At 47.8% G+C, this 15,000-nt stretch overlaps 2 protein-coding genes across 4 annotated transcripts in view; one reads left to right on the forward strand and one right to left on the reverse strand.

The window, feature by feature from the left end:
* The window catches only part of LOC127660808 (kelch domain-containing protein 3-like), a 54,417-nt gene that overhangs the window by 31,665 nt on the left and 7,752 nt on the right, over positions 1-15,000 (reverse strand). For 2 of the 3 annotated variants that reach the window (XM_052151238.1, XM_052151236.1), the window contains exons 1-5: positions 6,515-6,570; positions 2,049-2,280; positions 1,795-1,971; positions 1,574-1,689; positions 1,389-1,460 (exon numbers count right to left, since the gene is read on the reverse strand). In XM_052151238.1, the coding sequence (XP_052007198.1) occupies positions 1,389-1,460; positions 1,574-1,689; positions 1,795-1,971; positions 2,049-2,202 (519 nt within the window). In that variant the 5' untranslated portion in view covers positions 2,203-2,280; positions 6,515-6,570. Of the gene's footprint in view, positions 1-1,388; positions 1,461-1,573; positions 1,690-1,794; positions 1,972-2,048; positions 2,281-6,514; positions 6,571-15,000 lie in introns of those variants that run through there. The other variant, XM_052151237.1, reaches the window with a different exon arrangement.
* LOC127660818 (protein yippee-like 5) lies at positions 7,331-10,677 on the forward strand. Its single transcript, XM_052151252.1, has 3 exons — positions 7,331-7,442; positions 9,325-9,481; positions 10,447-10,677. The coding sequence occupies exons 2-3, from the start codon at positions 9,341-9,343 to the stop codon at positions 10,669-10,671; spliced, it is 366 nt and encodes a 121-aa protein (XP_052007212.1). The 5' UTR covers positions 7,331-7,442; positions 9,325-9,340; the 3' UTR covers positions 10,672-10,677.

Raw genomic sequence — 15,000 nt, forward strand, 5'->3', positions numbered from 1 at the left:
TCATATCGTATATCGAATCGTGAGATAACCGTATTGTCGCATCCCTAATTTTCAGTATAAATTACACCCGTGTCACTGAGGTGTAGTGGCTCAGCGGTTGAGGCTCTGGGTTTCTGACGAGAAGGTCGGGGGTTCGGGAGCACACACAAACGCACACACAAACACACACACACGCATCCATGCACGCACACCACACACACGCGCTCACGCACACACACACACACAAACACATGCACACGCATCCATGCACGCACACCACACACACAAACACACGCGCTCACGCACACACACACACACACAAACACATGCACACACAAACACCACACGCACGCACGCACACCACACACACACACACAAACACACACACACACACGCATCCATGCACGCACACCACACACACAAACACACGCGCTCACGCGCACACACACACACACACAAACACATGCACACACAAACACCACACGCACGCACGCACACCACACACACACACACACACAAACACGCGCACACACACAAACACGCACGCGCACACACACCACACACGCACCACACACACAAACATGCAAACGCACACACACACACACACGCATGCATGCACGCAAACCACACACAAAAACACACAAGCGCGCGCGCAAACACGCACGCACACACACACGCGCACACTCACGCACACAAACGCACAAATGCACACACAAACAAACACAAACGCACACACACACGCGCAGACACACACACACAAACACACACGCAAACACGCACACACACACACACACACACACACACACACACACACACACACACACACACACACACACAAGCACACACGCACTCACGCGCACGCACACACACACACACACACACACAAGCACCGCCAAGATGTCACTGTTGGCCCTTGAGCAAGGCCCTTGACCCTATCTGCTCCAGGGGCGCCGCATCATGGCTGACCCTGAACTCTGACCCCAGCTTAGCTGGAATATGTGAAATGTGAAAATATGTGAAAACAAAGACATTTCATTGTGTATATGGAAATGTATAACGTATGACAATAATAAAGGCTCTCTACTTCTAAACATCTTGACATTTACAACCAGTGACTTTTTAACAATACATGTTTATTATTATTATTTTTATATGTATGGAGCTTTTCACAACACGCATTGTTTCAAAGCAGCTTCACAGATGTTCATGCATTACTGTGACTGAGCAAAAAGTGACTATGGCAAGAAGTTCTCTCTTTCATTCTTCTCTATTAGACAACATGAGTGATGAAGCTCCACAGCGCCCTCTAGTGACAGCTGACGACACACACACACACACACACACACACACACACACACACACACACACAGTTGTGCATCATGAGTGTTCCTCAGTGTGCTCACACTCACCCGGGCGTTCACTAGTGACCAGCACATACTCGTAGTGTTCAGTTTGTGAATGTCATTAGAGAAACAGTCGGCCTGAAGACACAAACACAAACTCCATGTGAACTCTGAAGCACCATCATCAGTGTTATGAGCTTCTCTCTCTGCTGCCAATCATATGCAATGTTAGTGAGGTCTCTCACACACACCAGCTGTTCGTATCCACCAAAGATGTACATAGACTTCCCCAGAACACAGGCCGAGTGTCCGTCCCTCGCTCCAGGAACTGTCCCACAAATCTTCGGTGTGAACCACCTGTGACTGTCTGAAACACACACAGAGAAACGGCGTGATGTAGATGTGTCCTGACATGCCGTGGGTTCAAGAATCATCGTCGATGCGTGTGTGTAAACGTGTGCTGGACACTTACTAACGTCAAAAGCGTAGAGAACGTTACACGCCCCCTCCGTGTCATTGCGACCCCCCCAGATGTAGATGATGTCATCCACCGGGACAGCAGTGTGCCCGTAGCGCATGTAGGGCACTTCACGAGTGTGCTCCCTTCCTCCGGTCCTCACGGGCGGCAGTTTCGTCCAGCGGAGAGACACTGACCATGAGAGACACATCAACCATCAGAATGGAGAAAAATGTGATTTCAACCTAACCATAACCTAATAATCTCACCTGTATTGAAGACGTGAACATCGATCTGTCGCAGCGTCTCGTAGTCCTCGCCAGAGCAGTACCCACCAAACGAGTAGACCTTGTGTCCGACCGCCACCGCCGCGTGATTCACCCTCCGCGGGCCACCCTCCAGGTGCACCGTCCAGCGCAACATCACCCGCGCGGCCACCTAGACGACACCGCCGCTCCTTAAACCATCATGCCGACTGTGACATCAAAGCACCTTCAAACCCTAAAGACAGATGACGAGCCAATCAGAGGACAACCAGGACAGAGAGATGGCGAGGGAGACCTAACCCGGATCTGAGGCATGTTAAGAGGCAGACAGGTGGCTGGCGTTTAAAAGGGGATTGTTATTTTTATGAAATATTAATGATGGCATGATGGAATAGTTGTGTGATGGCTGAGAGCAGCAGGGAGAACAAGATGGGAGCAGACAGTTCCTTTGACCTCATGGTTTGTTTTTTTGCTCTGATATGCATTTACAGCTATATATACACCTTATATAGACAGGTGTGTGCCTTTCCAAATCATGTCCAATCAGTTGAGTCCACACGCACACACCACACACACGCGCACACACAAACACACACACCACACACACAAACACTCACACGCACACAAACACATGCACGTACACACAAAAAACACGCACACACATGCACAAAAACACAAACACACACACGCACACACAAACACGCATGCATGCATGCACACACACGCACAGACAAACACACACGTGCGCATGCACACACACCACGGACTCACTGTGGGGGCCAGTTCCCCTCAGACTAACCCCACCCTAACCCTAAACCAGACTCACTGTGGGGGCCAGTTCCCCTCTGACTAACCCCACCCTAACCCTAAACCAGACTCACTGTGGGGGCCAGTTCCCCTCTGACTATCCCCACCCTAACCCTAAACCAGACACACTGTGGGGGCCAGTTCCCCTCTGACTAACCCCACCCTAACCCTAAACCTGACTCACTGTGGGGGCCAGTTCCCCTCTGACTAACCCCACCCTAACCCTAAACCAGACTTACTGTGGGGTCAGTTCCCCTCTGACTAACCCCACCCTAACCCTAAACCAGACTCACTGTGGGGGCCAGTTCCCCTCTGACTATCCCCACCCTAACCCTAAACCAGACTCACTGTGGGGGCCAGTTCCCCTCTGACTAACCCCACCCTAACCCTAAACCAGACTCACTGTGGGGGCCAGTTCCCCTCTGACTAACCCCACCCTAACCCTAAACCAGACTCACTGTGGGGCCAGTTCCCCTCTGACTAACCCCACCCTAACCCTAAACCAGACTCACTGTGGGGGCCAGTTCCCCTCTGACTATCCCCACCCTAACCCTAAACCAGACTCACTGTGGGGGCCAGTTCCCCTCAGACTAACCCCACCCTAACCCTAAACCAGACTCACTGTGGGGGCCAGTTCCCCTCTGACTATCCCCACCCTAACCCTAAACCAGACTCACTGTGGGGGCCAGTTCCCCTCAGACTAACCCCACCCTAACCCTAAACCAGACTCACTGTGGGGGCCAGTTCCCCTCTGACTAACCCCACCCTAACCCTAAACCAGACTCACTGTGGGGGCCAGTTCCCCTCTGACTAACCCCACCCTAACCCTAAACCAGACTCACTGTGGGGGCCAGTTCCCCTCTGGGTTCAGAAGAACTTTATTTGTCGACCGGACTCTGGATTATTTTGATGCACCCTAAATATGCATTTTGGACCGTCAACGTGCTGCACATTCAGTACATTTACTCCAGCTGTGCATCTTGCATCATCAACATGAAACTAGTTAAATTCTCTTGGGGTGCAGTGTCTTGCCCAAGGACACTTTGGCATGTGGAGTCATGTGGGCCAAACAAGTCAAATGTGCTTCAGTCAAAATGCCCCTCATGATGCAATATTGCACTCCATGTGCTCAATTTGTAAAAACAATTCAAGGGGATAGTGTTGTCAAATAATTGTTTTTTTTTTTAAATAAAATAAATAGTCTTTAAAACAAAAAAAATGAAATTCTCCTCCTTGCCCAGTAGGTGGTGATATGCACAAAGAATGTGAATTGCCAAAAACAAAAGAAAAATGTGAAAGTAAAAACAGAGATTTATAGTAACCCTATAGACTTAAATATTGATCCGTTTCTCACCCACACCTATCATAGCACTTCTGGAGTCATGGATTAAACCGCTGGAGTCTTATGGGTTACTTTTATGCTGCTCTTATGTGCTTTTTGGAGCTTCACAGTTCTGGTCACCATTCACTTGCATTGTATGGACCTACAGAGCTGAAATATTCGCGTGAAGCCTCCACACGCAATACGTTTCCACGGTAACGCACTCAAAAAGTCATGTGACGCCAGTTCAAACACACATTTGTAAATGTGTGTTTACAAATGTAAACACACAAAATACACAACACACACACAATACACAACACACACACAACAATCACAAACACACACACAATACACACACACAATACATACACAATACAAAATACACACACACACAATACACACACACACACACAACACAACCAATACACAACACACACACACAATACACACACACAACACAACCAATACACAACACACACAATACACCACACACACACACAACACAACCAATACACAACACACACACACAATACAAAACACACACACACAATAAAAAAAACACACACACACAACCAATACACAACACACACAATACAAAACACAACACACACACACACAATAAAAAAAACACACACACAACCAATACACAACACACACAATACAAAACACACAATACATACACAACACACACACACTACAAAACACACACACACACACACACACACAACACAACCAATACACAACACACACACAATACAAAACACACACACACACACACACACAACATAACCAATACACATAATACATACACAACACACACACAATACAAAACACACACACACACAACATAACCAAAACACATAATACATACACAACACACACACACACACACACACACACACACACACACACACACACACACAACATAACCAATACACATAATACATACACAACACACACACAATACAAAACACACACACACACAACATAACCAAAACACATAATACATACACAACACACACACACACACACACACACACACACATACACACACATACATAACACACATACACATACAATACATACACACACACACACACACAATACAAAACACACACACACACAACATAACCAAAACACATAATACATACACAACACACACACACACACACACACACACACACACACAATACACAAAACACACACAATATATACATACACACAATACACAAAACACACACAATACATACATACACACACAAAATACACAAAACACACAATACATACATACACACACACACACACACACACACACACACACACACACACACACACACACACACACACACACACACACACACACACACACACACACACACACACACACACAACAGTGTTTTCAACAGTATATGTGTTATATATATTTCAGTGGTTGGGGTATACTGTACTACTATAAACACTATAAAGGGTTTTAAATCATTGGGAACAACTGGTGTAAAGAGTAAAAGCACTAGAGTATAAATATCTATCTCTGGAGTAACACAATCATTACTCGCCCACATGACCCCCTGATTAAACCGCATTCTCACTCACTACAGCAATCAACACCTCAACTGATGACTAGGTAGGGAGCTCACTAGGGGTTGAGACACAGCCAGAGTGTGACCTTTCACCTTTATATGACAGAAACGGTTTTATTAATCACTCCACAGTCTCAAACATTGTAAAAGCACTTTCTGAAGACTTACATGACTCATTTGTTATTTATAACTGATTGATAATTATTCACTATAGATGTGTTCCAGTTTTCCAATGATTATGAGATTTATATTCAACATGAGATTGAACTTTAAACATTACACAATATACCAACACGTGTGTTTATTCAGCTGAATATAAGAACATATATAACATTAACCCAATCTATCAGAATCAATCATTACTGAAACTCTTGTTTTATTCTGATATCTATAATAAGAGTATAAATCTGATTTAAAGTGCAATCTTAGAATGATCAGGACTGTCAACACAACTTTAATATTGCCAAACAAACAGCACAACATCTCAACAACACACAACTATTTCACCAAACCTGCATCAATATTTAATTGTCAAATATAATAATTCTCATGAAATTTGATCATTACTCGTTGAGATATTATTAGCCACTCAAGCTAACCAAGCTAAATCTCAAACAGCCCATAACTACACACTAAAACAGACATATAAACTACATATAAACACCACAGAACACTTTACGACTGTAACCGTGTAAATGAAGCCTTTAAATATGCCGACGATGTTAATAAATGTTGATGTCTGACAGAAGATCTCTTACCTGCAGCTGTGTGCTAAAGCTAAAGATGAATGCGCGCGCGGGCGCCCTCTGTCGACATACACACACACACACACACACACACACACACACGCGCGAGCACACACACACGCGCGAGCACACACATACACGCGCACACAGACACACAAACACAAACACACACTCACAAACACACACACGCACACTCACACAACATACATACACACACACACACACTCACACACACCAACATACACACACAACATACACACACACACAACTCACTCACAACACACTCACACAAACACCCCCAACACACACACACACACACACACACACACACACACTCACACACCCAACACAACACGCACACAACAAACACAATACACAACACACACACACAATATACACACAACACACACACAATACACACATAATACACAACATACCCAATACTGTTACAACACTCATATAATATGAAATAAACATCAAATAAATTGAAATGTGAATGATGTATTGTATTTAATCATGTGACAGGAGGGCATCTCTTTGATCAGTTTATTCCAGGATTAAATCTCTACACACGTGTTTCCCATGAGAGAGTCCATACAAACAAACAAACAAAATGTCTGTTTGTTTGTATGGATTGTGTTTTCAGACTCTATTTTGAATATGATGGTGATTTGAGGTTTGGCAGTGTGACTGACTGACTCATAAAGAGTTCACAGGATATTCTTGCTCATATGACTGTAATGTTAAACTTTTACTTTGTTTTTGAACTGTTGCATATGATTGAAGCGCTGAAGAGACACGTGTGCCTGTGACGTCATCGCACCGGATGTTGATACAAAGTCAGGCGGAAGAGCGAAAACCGAAAACAAAGCGGCACTGCGCTCGAGCTGTGCGGAAGTAAACAACAGGCAGAATTCAAACAGTCGATTTAAAGCGGCTGGTAAGAGCAGAAGTTTGTGTTTATGAGCTTCATTTGATATGTTTTAAAGCGCATTTAAAGAAAGAGTCCCGCAGAAGTGTGTGTTTATGGGATAATAATGTGTTTTAGTGTGAGCATGCGCACAGATAATGATCGTGATTATATTCTCGCCTCTTGTCAGTGAACGAGATAGAAGTGAATAAATGTAAATAATATAATTGAATGTTCTGATTGATTAATGGACTGTAGATGTGATGAAGCGTACTGGATATTTTTATTCGCACTAGACAAACCGCAAAAACACAAACACACACACACACACACACACACACACACACACACACACACACACACACACACACACTCAATTTTCAATTTAAAGTACTTTTATTGGCATGATTGTGTTTACATACAATATTGCCAAAGCATTAATACACAAAACAGATAATGACAAGACAAATAGCAATAAAGATAGAATTAAAATAAGGTGCCAGGTAATGAATGCCTCTCTCTCTCTCTCACACACACACACACACACACACCCACCCACTCCCTCTCGCACACACACACACATTCATGCACACAAACTCTCTCTCTCTCTCTCACACACACACGCATTCATGCACACAAACTCTCTCTCTCTCACACACACACACATTCATGCACACAAACTCTCTCTCTCTCTCACACACACACACACCCACCCACTCCCTCTCGCACACACACAAACACATTCATGCACACAAACTCTCTCTCTCTCTCACACACACACACATTCATGCACACAAACTCTCTCTCTCTCTCACACACACACACATTCATGCACACAAACTCTCTCTCTCTCTCTCACACACACACACACACACACACCCACCCACTCCCTCTCTCACACACACCCACCCACTCCCTCTCGCACACACACAAACACATTCATGCACACAAACTCTCTCTCTCTCTCACACACACACGCATTCATGCACACACACCCACTCCCTCTCGCACACACACACATTCATGCACACAAACTCTCACACACACACGCATTCATGCACACAAACTCTCTCTCTCACACACACACGCATTCATGCACACAAACTCTCTCTCACACACACACGCATTCATGCACACAAACTCTCTCTCACACACACACGCATTCATGCACACAAACTCTCTCTCTCTCTCTCGCACACACACGCATTCATGCACACAAACTCTCTCTCTCTCTCACACACACACGCATTCATGCACACAAACTCTCTCTCTCTCTCACACACACACGCATTCATGCACACACACCCACTCCCTCTCGCACACACACACACACACATTCATGCACACAAACTCTCTCTCTCTCTCACACACACACGCATTCATGCACACACACCCACTCCCTCTCGCACACACACACACACACATTCATGTACACAAACTCTCTCTCTCTCTCTCGCACACACACGCATTCATGCACACAAACTCTCTCTCTCTCTCACACACACACGCATTCATGCACACAAACTCTCTCTCTCTCTCACACACACACGCATTCATGCACACACACCCACTCCCTCTCGCACACACACACACACACATTCATGTACACAAACTCTCTCTCACACACACACGCATTCATGCACACAAACACACACACACACACATACATTCATGCACACAAACACACAGAATGACTAAATCAGAATCAGCTTTAAGTATTCTTGCACATTCAAGGGATTTGTTTGTGTGACAGGATCTTCCAGTGCACACATGTAGTGCTGATGTTGATCTTCCTCATTCACATCATCACACTGATGAATCAATGAGCCTATACCACTTTCAGATATTCATGTATGTTTTAAAGTCTATTGATCAGTGTAAATATAATATTCAGTCACATGTTTCTTCACAGGTGTGTGTTTGGTGTCATGGGTCGCATCTTTCTTGATCATATTGGCGGGACGCGCCTCTTTTCCTGTGCCAACTGTGACACCATCCTGACCAACCGCTCGGAGCTCATATCCACACGCTTCACGGGCGCCACCGGCCGAGCGTTCCTCTTCAACAAGGCACTGACACACACACACACACACACACACACGTCCTTCTACAGTATCATGCAATCATACATGATTATGTTTATAAAGATCGTTTGACACAGCAGCAGTATTTAATTACTGAATGTGGAAATTGAGACTGAGCTTCACCATCTATCTTTAATAAAGCTCCATATCCTGTGTGTGCGTCTGCGTGTGTGTGTTTGCGCGTGTGTGTCTGTCTGTGTGTGCGCGCGTGTGCGTGCGTGCGTGTCTGTCTGTCTGTGGTGCGTGTCTGTCTGTGGGGTGGGTGTGTGTGTGTGTGCGCGCGCGTCTGTCTGTGTGTGCGCATGTGTGTCTGTCTGTGGTGCGTGTCTGTGTGTGTGGTGCGTGCGTGTCTGTGTGTGCGTCTGTGGTGCGTGTCTGTCTGTGGTGCGTGTCTGTCTGTCTGTCTGTGGTGCGTGTGTCTGTCTGTGGTGCGTGTGTGTGTGGTGCGTGTGTCTGTCTGTGTGTGCGCGCGTGTGTCTGTCTGTGGTGCGTGTGTGTGTGTGGTGCGTGTCTGTGTGTGTGGTGGGTGCGTGTCTGTGTGTGCGTCTGTGGTGCGTGTCTGTCTGTCTGTCTGTGGTGCGTGTCTGTTGGTCTGTGGGATGTGTGTCTGTGTGTGTGTGTCTGTGTGTGTGGTGTATGTCTGTGCGTCTGTCTGTGTGCGCGCGTGTCTGTGTTTGCGTGCGTGTGTGTCTGTGTGTGGTCTGTCTGTTTGTGTGTGCGCGTGCGTGTGTGTCTGTGTGTGGTCTGTCTGTTTGTGTGTGGTGTGTGTGCGTCTGTCTGTGTGTGCGTGTGTCTGTCTGTGTGTGTGCGTCTGTCCGTGCGCGCGTGTCTGTGTTTGCGTGCGTGTGTGTCTGGTCTGTCTGTTTGTGTGTGCGCGTGCGTGTGTGTCTGTGTGTGTGTGTGTGCGCGCGCGCGTCTGTGTGTGTGTGTGTGTGTGTGTCTGTTATCAGGTGGTGAATCTGCAGTACAGTGATGTTCAGGATCGTGTGATGTTGACGGGCAGACACATGGTACGTGACGTCAGCTGTAAGAACTGCAACAGTAAGCTGGGCTGGATCTACGAGTTCGCCACCGAGGACAGTCAGCGCTATAAAGAGGGCCGCGTGATCCTGGAGAGGGCGCTCGTGAGGGAGAGCGAGGGCTTCGAGGAGCACGTCCCGTCTGATGCGTCCTGAGATATCTTCTCTCATATTCTGAGGATGTTCATCTCCGTGTCCTTCAGCAATGTATCCCACAAACACTACAGATGATCTCTGAGATTTAAAGGGACAGTACACCCAAAAATGATAATTCTGTCATCATTAACTCACCAAGCGTGGCATTTTTTGTATAACTCTTGAATTCCATACAGTCCTTAGCTTTAAGAGACATGAATCATCTGGATTAAGAGGACTCATTTCTGTATGAGGATATATGATACATGTGACACTGTTGTTTTGATTACATGTATGTTTTGTTTACATTGAGATACGTTGTTTATACCGTTGAGTTTTGTTTATTTTTCTTATTCAAATTCTGCATAAAAGATCTGGTCATTCATTCATTCATTTGGCATTCCTATTTCTTACATGAAAATAGCCCCCGGCATGATGCCGCCTCCCCCCCCCACCCACACACACACACACACACTTTCCCGGGGGAGGGGCGTGTCTACCTGGATGAGGGAGGGGACAGGGGGAGGGAAACAAACGTGTGTGTGTGTGTAGCTTGGTCCTTGGCCACTCCTCCAATGGACGACAGCTGCGCCTACCGGGACGGATCGGAGGCGGAGCTCCGGCCCCTGGCGGACGGAACGCCCCGCTGCGTTTTTGGTGACCGGTAGGGGTCTCCCCCGCCCCTGGCAACGGTAACCGCTCCAGGCGGTTGATTGGGAGCCCCTCCTCCCCTCGCGGTCAGCGGCCGGGCTCCTCTGTCGGCGAGAACCAGCTTGACGATGGACAAAGATAAACACACACAGGTGTCGGACAGCTGCCCGTAAACGTTCTCGCTCTGTCGCACTGCCGTCTCCAGTCGGCCTTTATCCCTCTCGGATTAGCCTGATTGGGGGCCTGGTGTGTAGCATGACGACCCGTCCCCGCCCTCCGCCCTGTCACAAGGACATAAAAGCATCATAAAGATAATCTATACGACTCCAGTGGTTTAATCCATGTCTTCTGAAGTAATATGATAGGTACTGAGAGACCTCATACAAGTACTTGGATATAAAAATATACTATAACACATGCAAAGATGCTTTTATGTCCTTTTAGACTTGCATTGAATGTGAATATATCAAAATGTCTTCATTTGTTGTTCAGCAGAAGACGGCATGAAGGTGAGCTAATGATGACAGAATTATCATTTTTGGGTGTACTGTCCCTTTAAGAATGACAAAGGCCATAATAGGATTTGTATTGATATTTCAGTTTTTATTTGTATAGAAATGGAAAGATAAATAACCAGTCAGACTGCGGTCATGGGACCTGTGCATGACCAAACGAGTTGAGCTGATTGCAGTTGGACAGGATTTAAAAAGCTCAATTTAAGCCCTTCCTGGTTGAACAGGGTTTCTGTTGTTTACTGTCATAAAGTCACGAGACTCCGAGAACATGAACTGAAAACATTTAGTCACATCTATTGTTTCAAGATAGAATTATTTGGACACAACGTCGTGTTTTACACATTTGAGAAGAATGTTGCAGTTGTGTGTGTGTGTGTGTGTGTGTGTGAGAGAGTGTGCCTGCGAGTGTGTGTGTGAGCGTGCGTGCGTGCGAACGAGTGTGTGTGAGTGTGCGAGTGAGTATGCGAGTCAGTGTGCATGTGTGCGAGTGATTGTGCGTGCGAGTGAATGTGTGCGAGTGAGTGTGTGCGTGTGTGAGTGTGCGAGTGAGTGTGTGCGTGTGCGCGTGAGTGTGTGCATGTGAGTGTGCGAGTGAGTGTGTGAGTGTGCGAGTGAGTGTGTGAGTGTGCAAGTGAGTGTGTGTGTGAGTGTGCGAGTGAGTGTGTGAGTGTGCAAGTGAGTGTGTGTGTGAGTGTGCAAGTGAGTGAGTGTGTGAGTGTGCAAGTGAGTGTGTGTGTGAGTGTGCAAGTGAGTGTGCGAGTGAGTGTGTGAGTGTGCGAGTGAGTGTGTGAGTGTGCAAGTGAGTGTGTGTGTGAGTGTGCGAGTGAGTGTGCATGTGTGAGAGTGATTGTGCGTGCGAGTGAGTGTGTGCGTGTGTGAGTGTGCGAGTGTGTGAGTGAGTGTGTGCGTGTGCGAGTGTGCGAGTGAGTGTGTGAGTGTGCAAGTGAGTGTGCATGTGTGCGAGTGATTGAGTGTGTGAGTGTGCGAGTGAGTGTGTGCGTGTGTGAGTGTGCGAGTGAGTGTATGCGTGTGTGAGTGTGCGAGTGAGTGTGTGCATGTGAGTGTGCGAGTGAGTGTGTGAGTGTGCGTGTGTGAGTGTGCAAGTGAGTGTGTGTGTGAGTGTGCAAGTGAGTGTGCGAGTGATTGTGCGTGCGAGTGAGTGTGTGCGTGTGTGAGTGTGTGAGTGAGTGTGAGTGTGCGAGTGAGTGTGTGCGAGTGAGTGTGTGAGTGTGCAAGTGAGTGTGCGAGTGAGTGTGTGAGTGTGCAAGTGAGTGTGTGTGTGAGTGTGCGAGTGAGTGTGCATGTGTGCGAGTGATTGTGCGTGCGAGTGAGTGTGTGCGTGTGTGAGTGTGCGAGTGAGTGTGCGAGTGAGTGTGTGCGTGTGCGAGTGTGCGAGTGAGTGTGTGAGTGTGCAAGTGTGCATGTGTGCGAGTGATTGAGTGTGTGAGTGTGCGAGTGAGTGTGTGCGTGTGTGAGTGTGCGAGTGAGTGTATGCGTGTGTGAGTGTGCGAGTGAGTGTGTGCATGTGAGTGTGCGAGTGAGTGTGTGAGTGTGCGAGTGAGTGTGTGCGTGTGTGAGTGTGCAAGTGAGTGTGTGTGTGAGTGTGCAAGTGAGTGTGTGTGTGAGTGTGCAAGTGAGTGTGCGAGTGATTGTGCGTGCGAGTGAGTGTGTGCGTGTGTGAGTGTGCGAGTGAGTGTGTGTGTGAGTGTGCGAGTGAGTGTGTGCGTGTGCGAGTGAGTGTGCATGTGTGCGAGTGCGTGTGCGAGTGAGTGTGTGCGTGTGTGAGTGTGCGAGTGAGTGTGTGCGTGTGTGAGTGTGCGAGTGAGTGTGCGTGTGTGAGTGTGCGAGTGAGTGTGTGCGTGTGTGAGTGTGCGAGTGAGTGTGCATGTGTGCGAGTGAGTGTGCATGTGTGCGAGTGAGTGTGCATGTGTGCGAGTGAGTGTGCATGTGTGCGAGTGAGTGTGCATGTGTGCGAGTGAGTGTGCGAGTGAGTGTGTGCATGTGTGAGTGTGCGAGTGATTGTGCGTGCGAGTGAGTGTGTGCGTGTGTGAGTGTGCGAGTGAGTGTGTGCATGTGTGAGTGTGCGAGTGATTGTGCGTGCGAGTGAGTGTGTGCGTGTGTGCGAGTGAGTGTGCATGTGTGCGAGTGAGTGTGCATGTGTGCGAGTGAGTGTGCATGTGAGTGTGTGCGTGTGTGAGTGTGCGAGTGAGTGTGTGCATGTGTGAGTGTGCGAGTGAGTGTGCGAGTGAGTGTGCATGTGTGCGAGTGAGTGTGTGCGTGTGCGTGTGAGTGTGCATGTGTGCGAGTGATTGTGCGAGTGATTGTGCGTGTGAGTGTGCGAGTGAGTGTGTGCGCGTGAGTGTGCATGTGTGCGAGTGATTGTGCGTGTGAGTATGCATGTGTGAGTGTGCATGTGTGAGTGTGCGTGCGAGTGTGCGAGTGAGTGTGCGAGTGAGTGTGCATGTGTGCGAGTGAGTGTGCATGTGTGCGAGTGAGCCTGCGTGCAAGTGAGTGTGTGTGCGTGTGAGCGAGCGTGCGTGACTGAGTGAGCGAGTGAGTGTGCGAGTGAGTGTGTGTGCGTGACTGTGAGTGAGTGCGAGTGAGTGTGTGTGACTGTGAGTGAGCGAGTGAGCGTGCATGCGAGCGAGTGCGTGTGAGCGAGCGTGCGTGACTGTGAGTGAGCGTGCGAGTGAGTGTGTGTGACTGTGAGTGAGCGAGTGAGCGTGCGAGTGTGTGTGACTGTGAGCGAGTGAGCGTGCGAGTGAGTGTGTGTGTGTGACTGTGAGTGAGCGTGCGAGTGAGTGTGTGTGTGTGACTGTGAGTGAGCGTGCGAGTGAGTGTGTGTGTGTGTGTGTGTGTGTGACTGTGAGTGAGTGTGTGTAACTGTGAGTGAGCGTGCGAGTGAGTGTGTGTGACTGTGAGTGAGCGAGTGAGCGTGCGAGTGACTGTGAGTGAGCGTGCGAGTGAGTGTGTGTGACTGAGCGAGTGAGCGTGCGAGTGAGTGTGTGTGACTGAGTGAGCGAGTGAGTGTGTGTGTGTGTGTGTGTGTGTGACTGTGAGCGAGTGAGTGTGTGTGTGTGACTGTGAGTGAGTGTGTGTAACTGTGAGTGAGCGTGCGAGTGAGTGTGTGTGACTGTGAGTGAGCGAGTGAGCGTGCGAGTGACTGAGTGAGCGTGCGAGTGAG

This window comes from Xyrauchen texanus, chromosome 20 (genome assembly GCF_025860055.1).
Source record: "Xyrauchen texanus isolate HMW12.3.18 chromosome 20, RBS_HiC_50CHRs, whole genome shotgun sequence".
Taxonomy (NCBI): Eukaryota; Metazoa; Chordata; class Actinopteri; order Cypriniformes; family Catostomidae; genus Xyrauchen; species Xyrauchen texanus.

Coding starts and splice junctions, on each gene's coding strand:
- LOC127660818 (XM_052151252.1), top strand. CDS start 9,341: ATGGGTCGCATCTTTCTTGATCATATTGGCGGGACGCGCCTCTTTTCC. Junction 9,482..10,446: donor GAGCGTTCCTCTTCAACAAG/GCACTGACACAC, acceptor GTCTGTTATCAG/GTGGTGAATCTGCAGTACAG.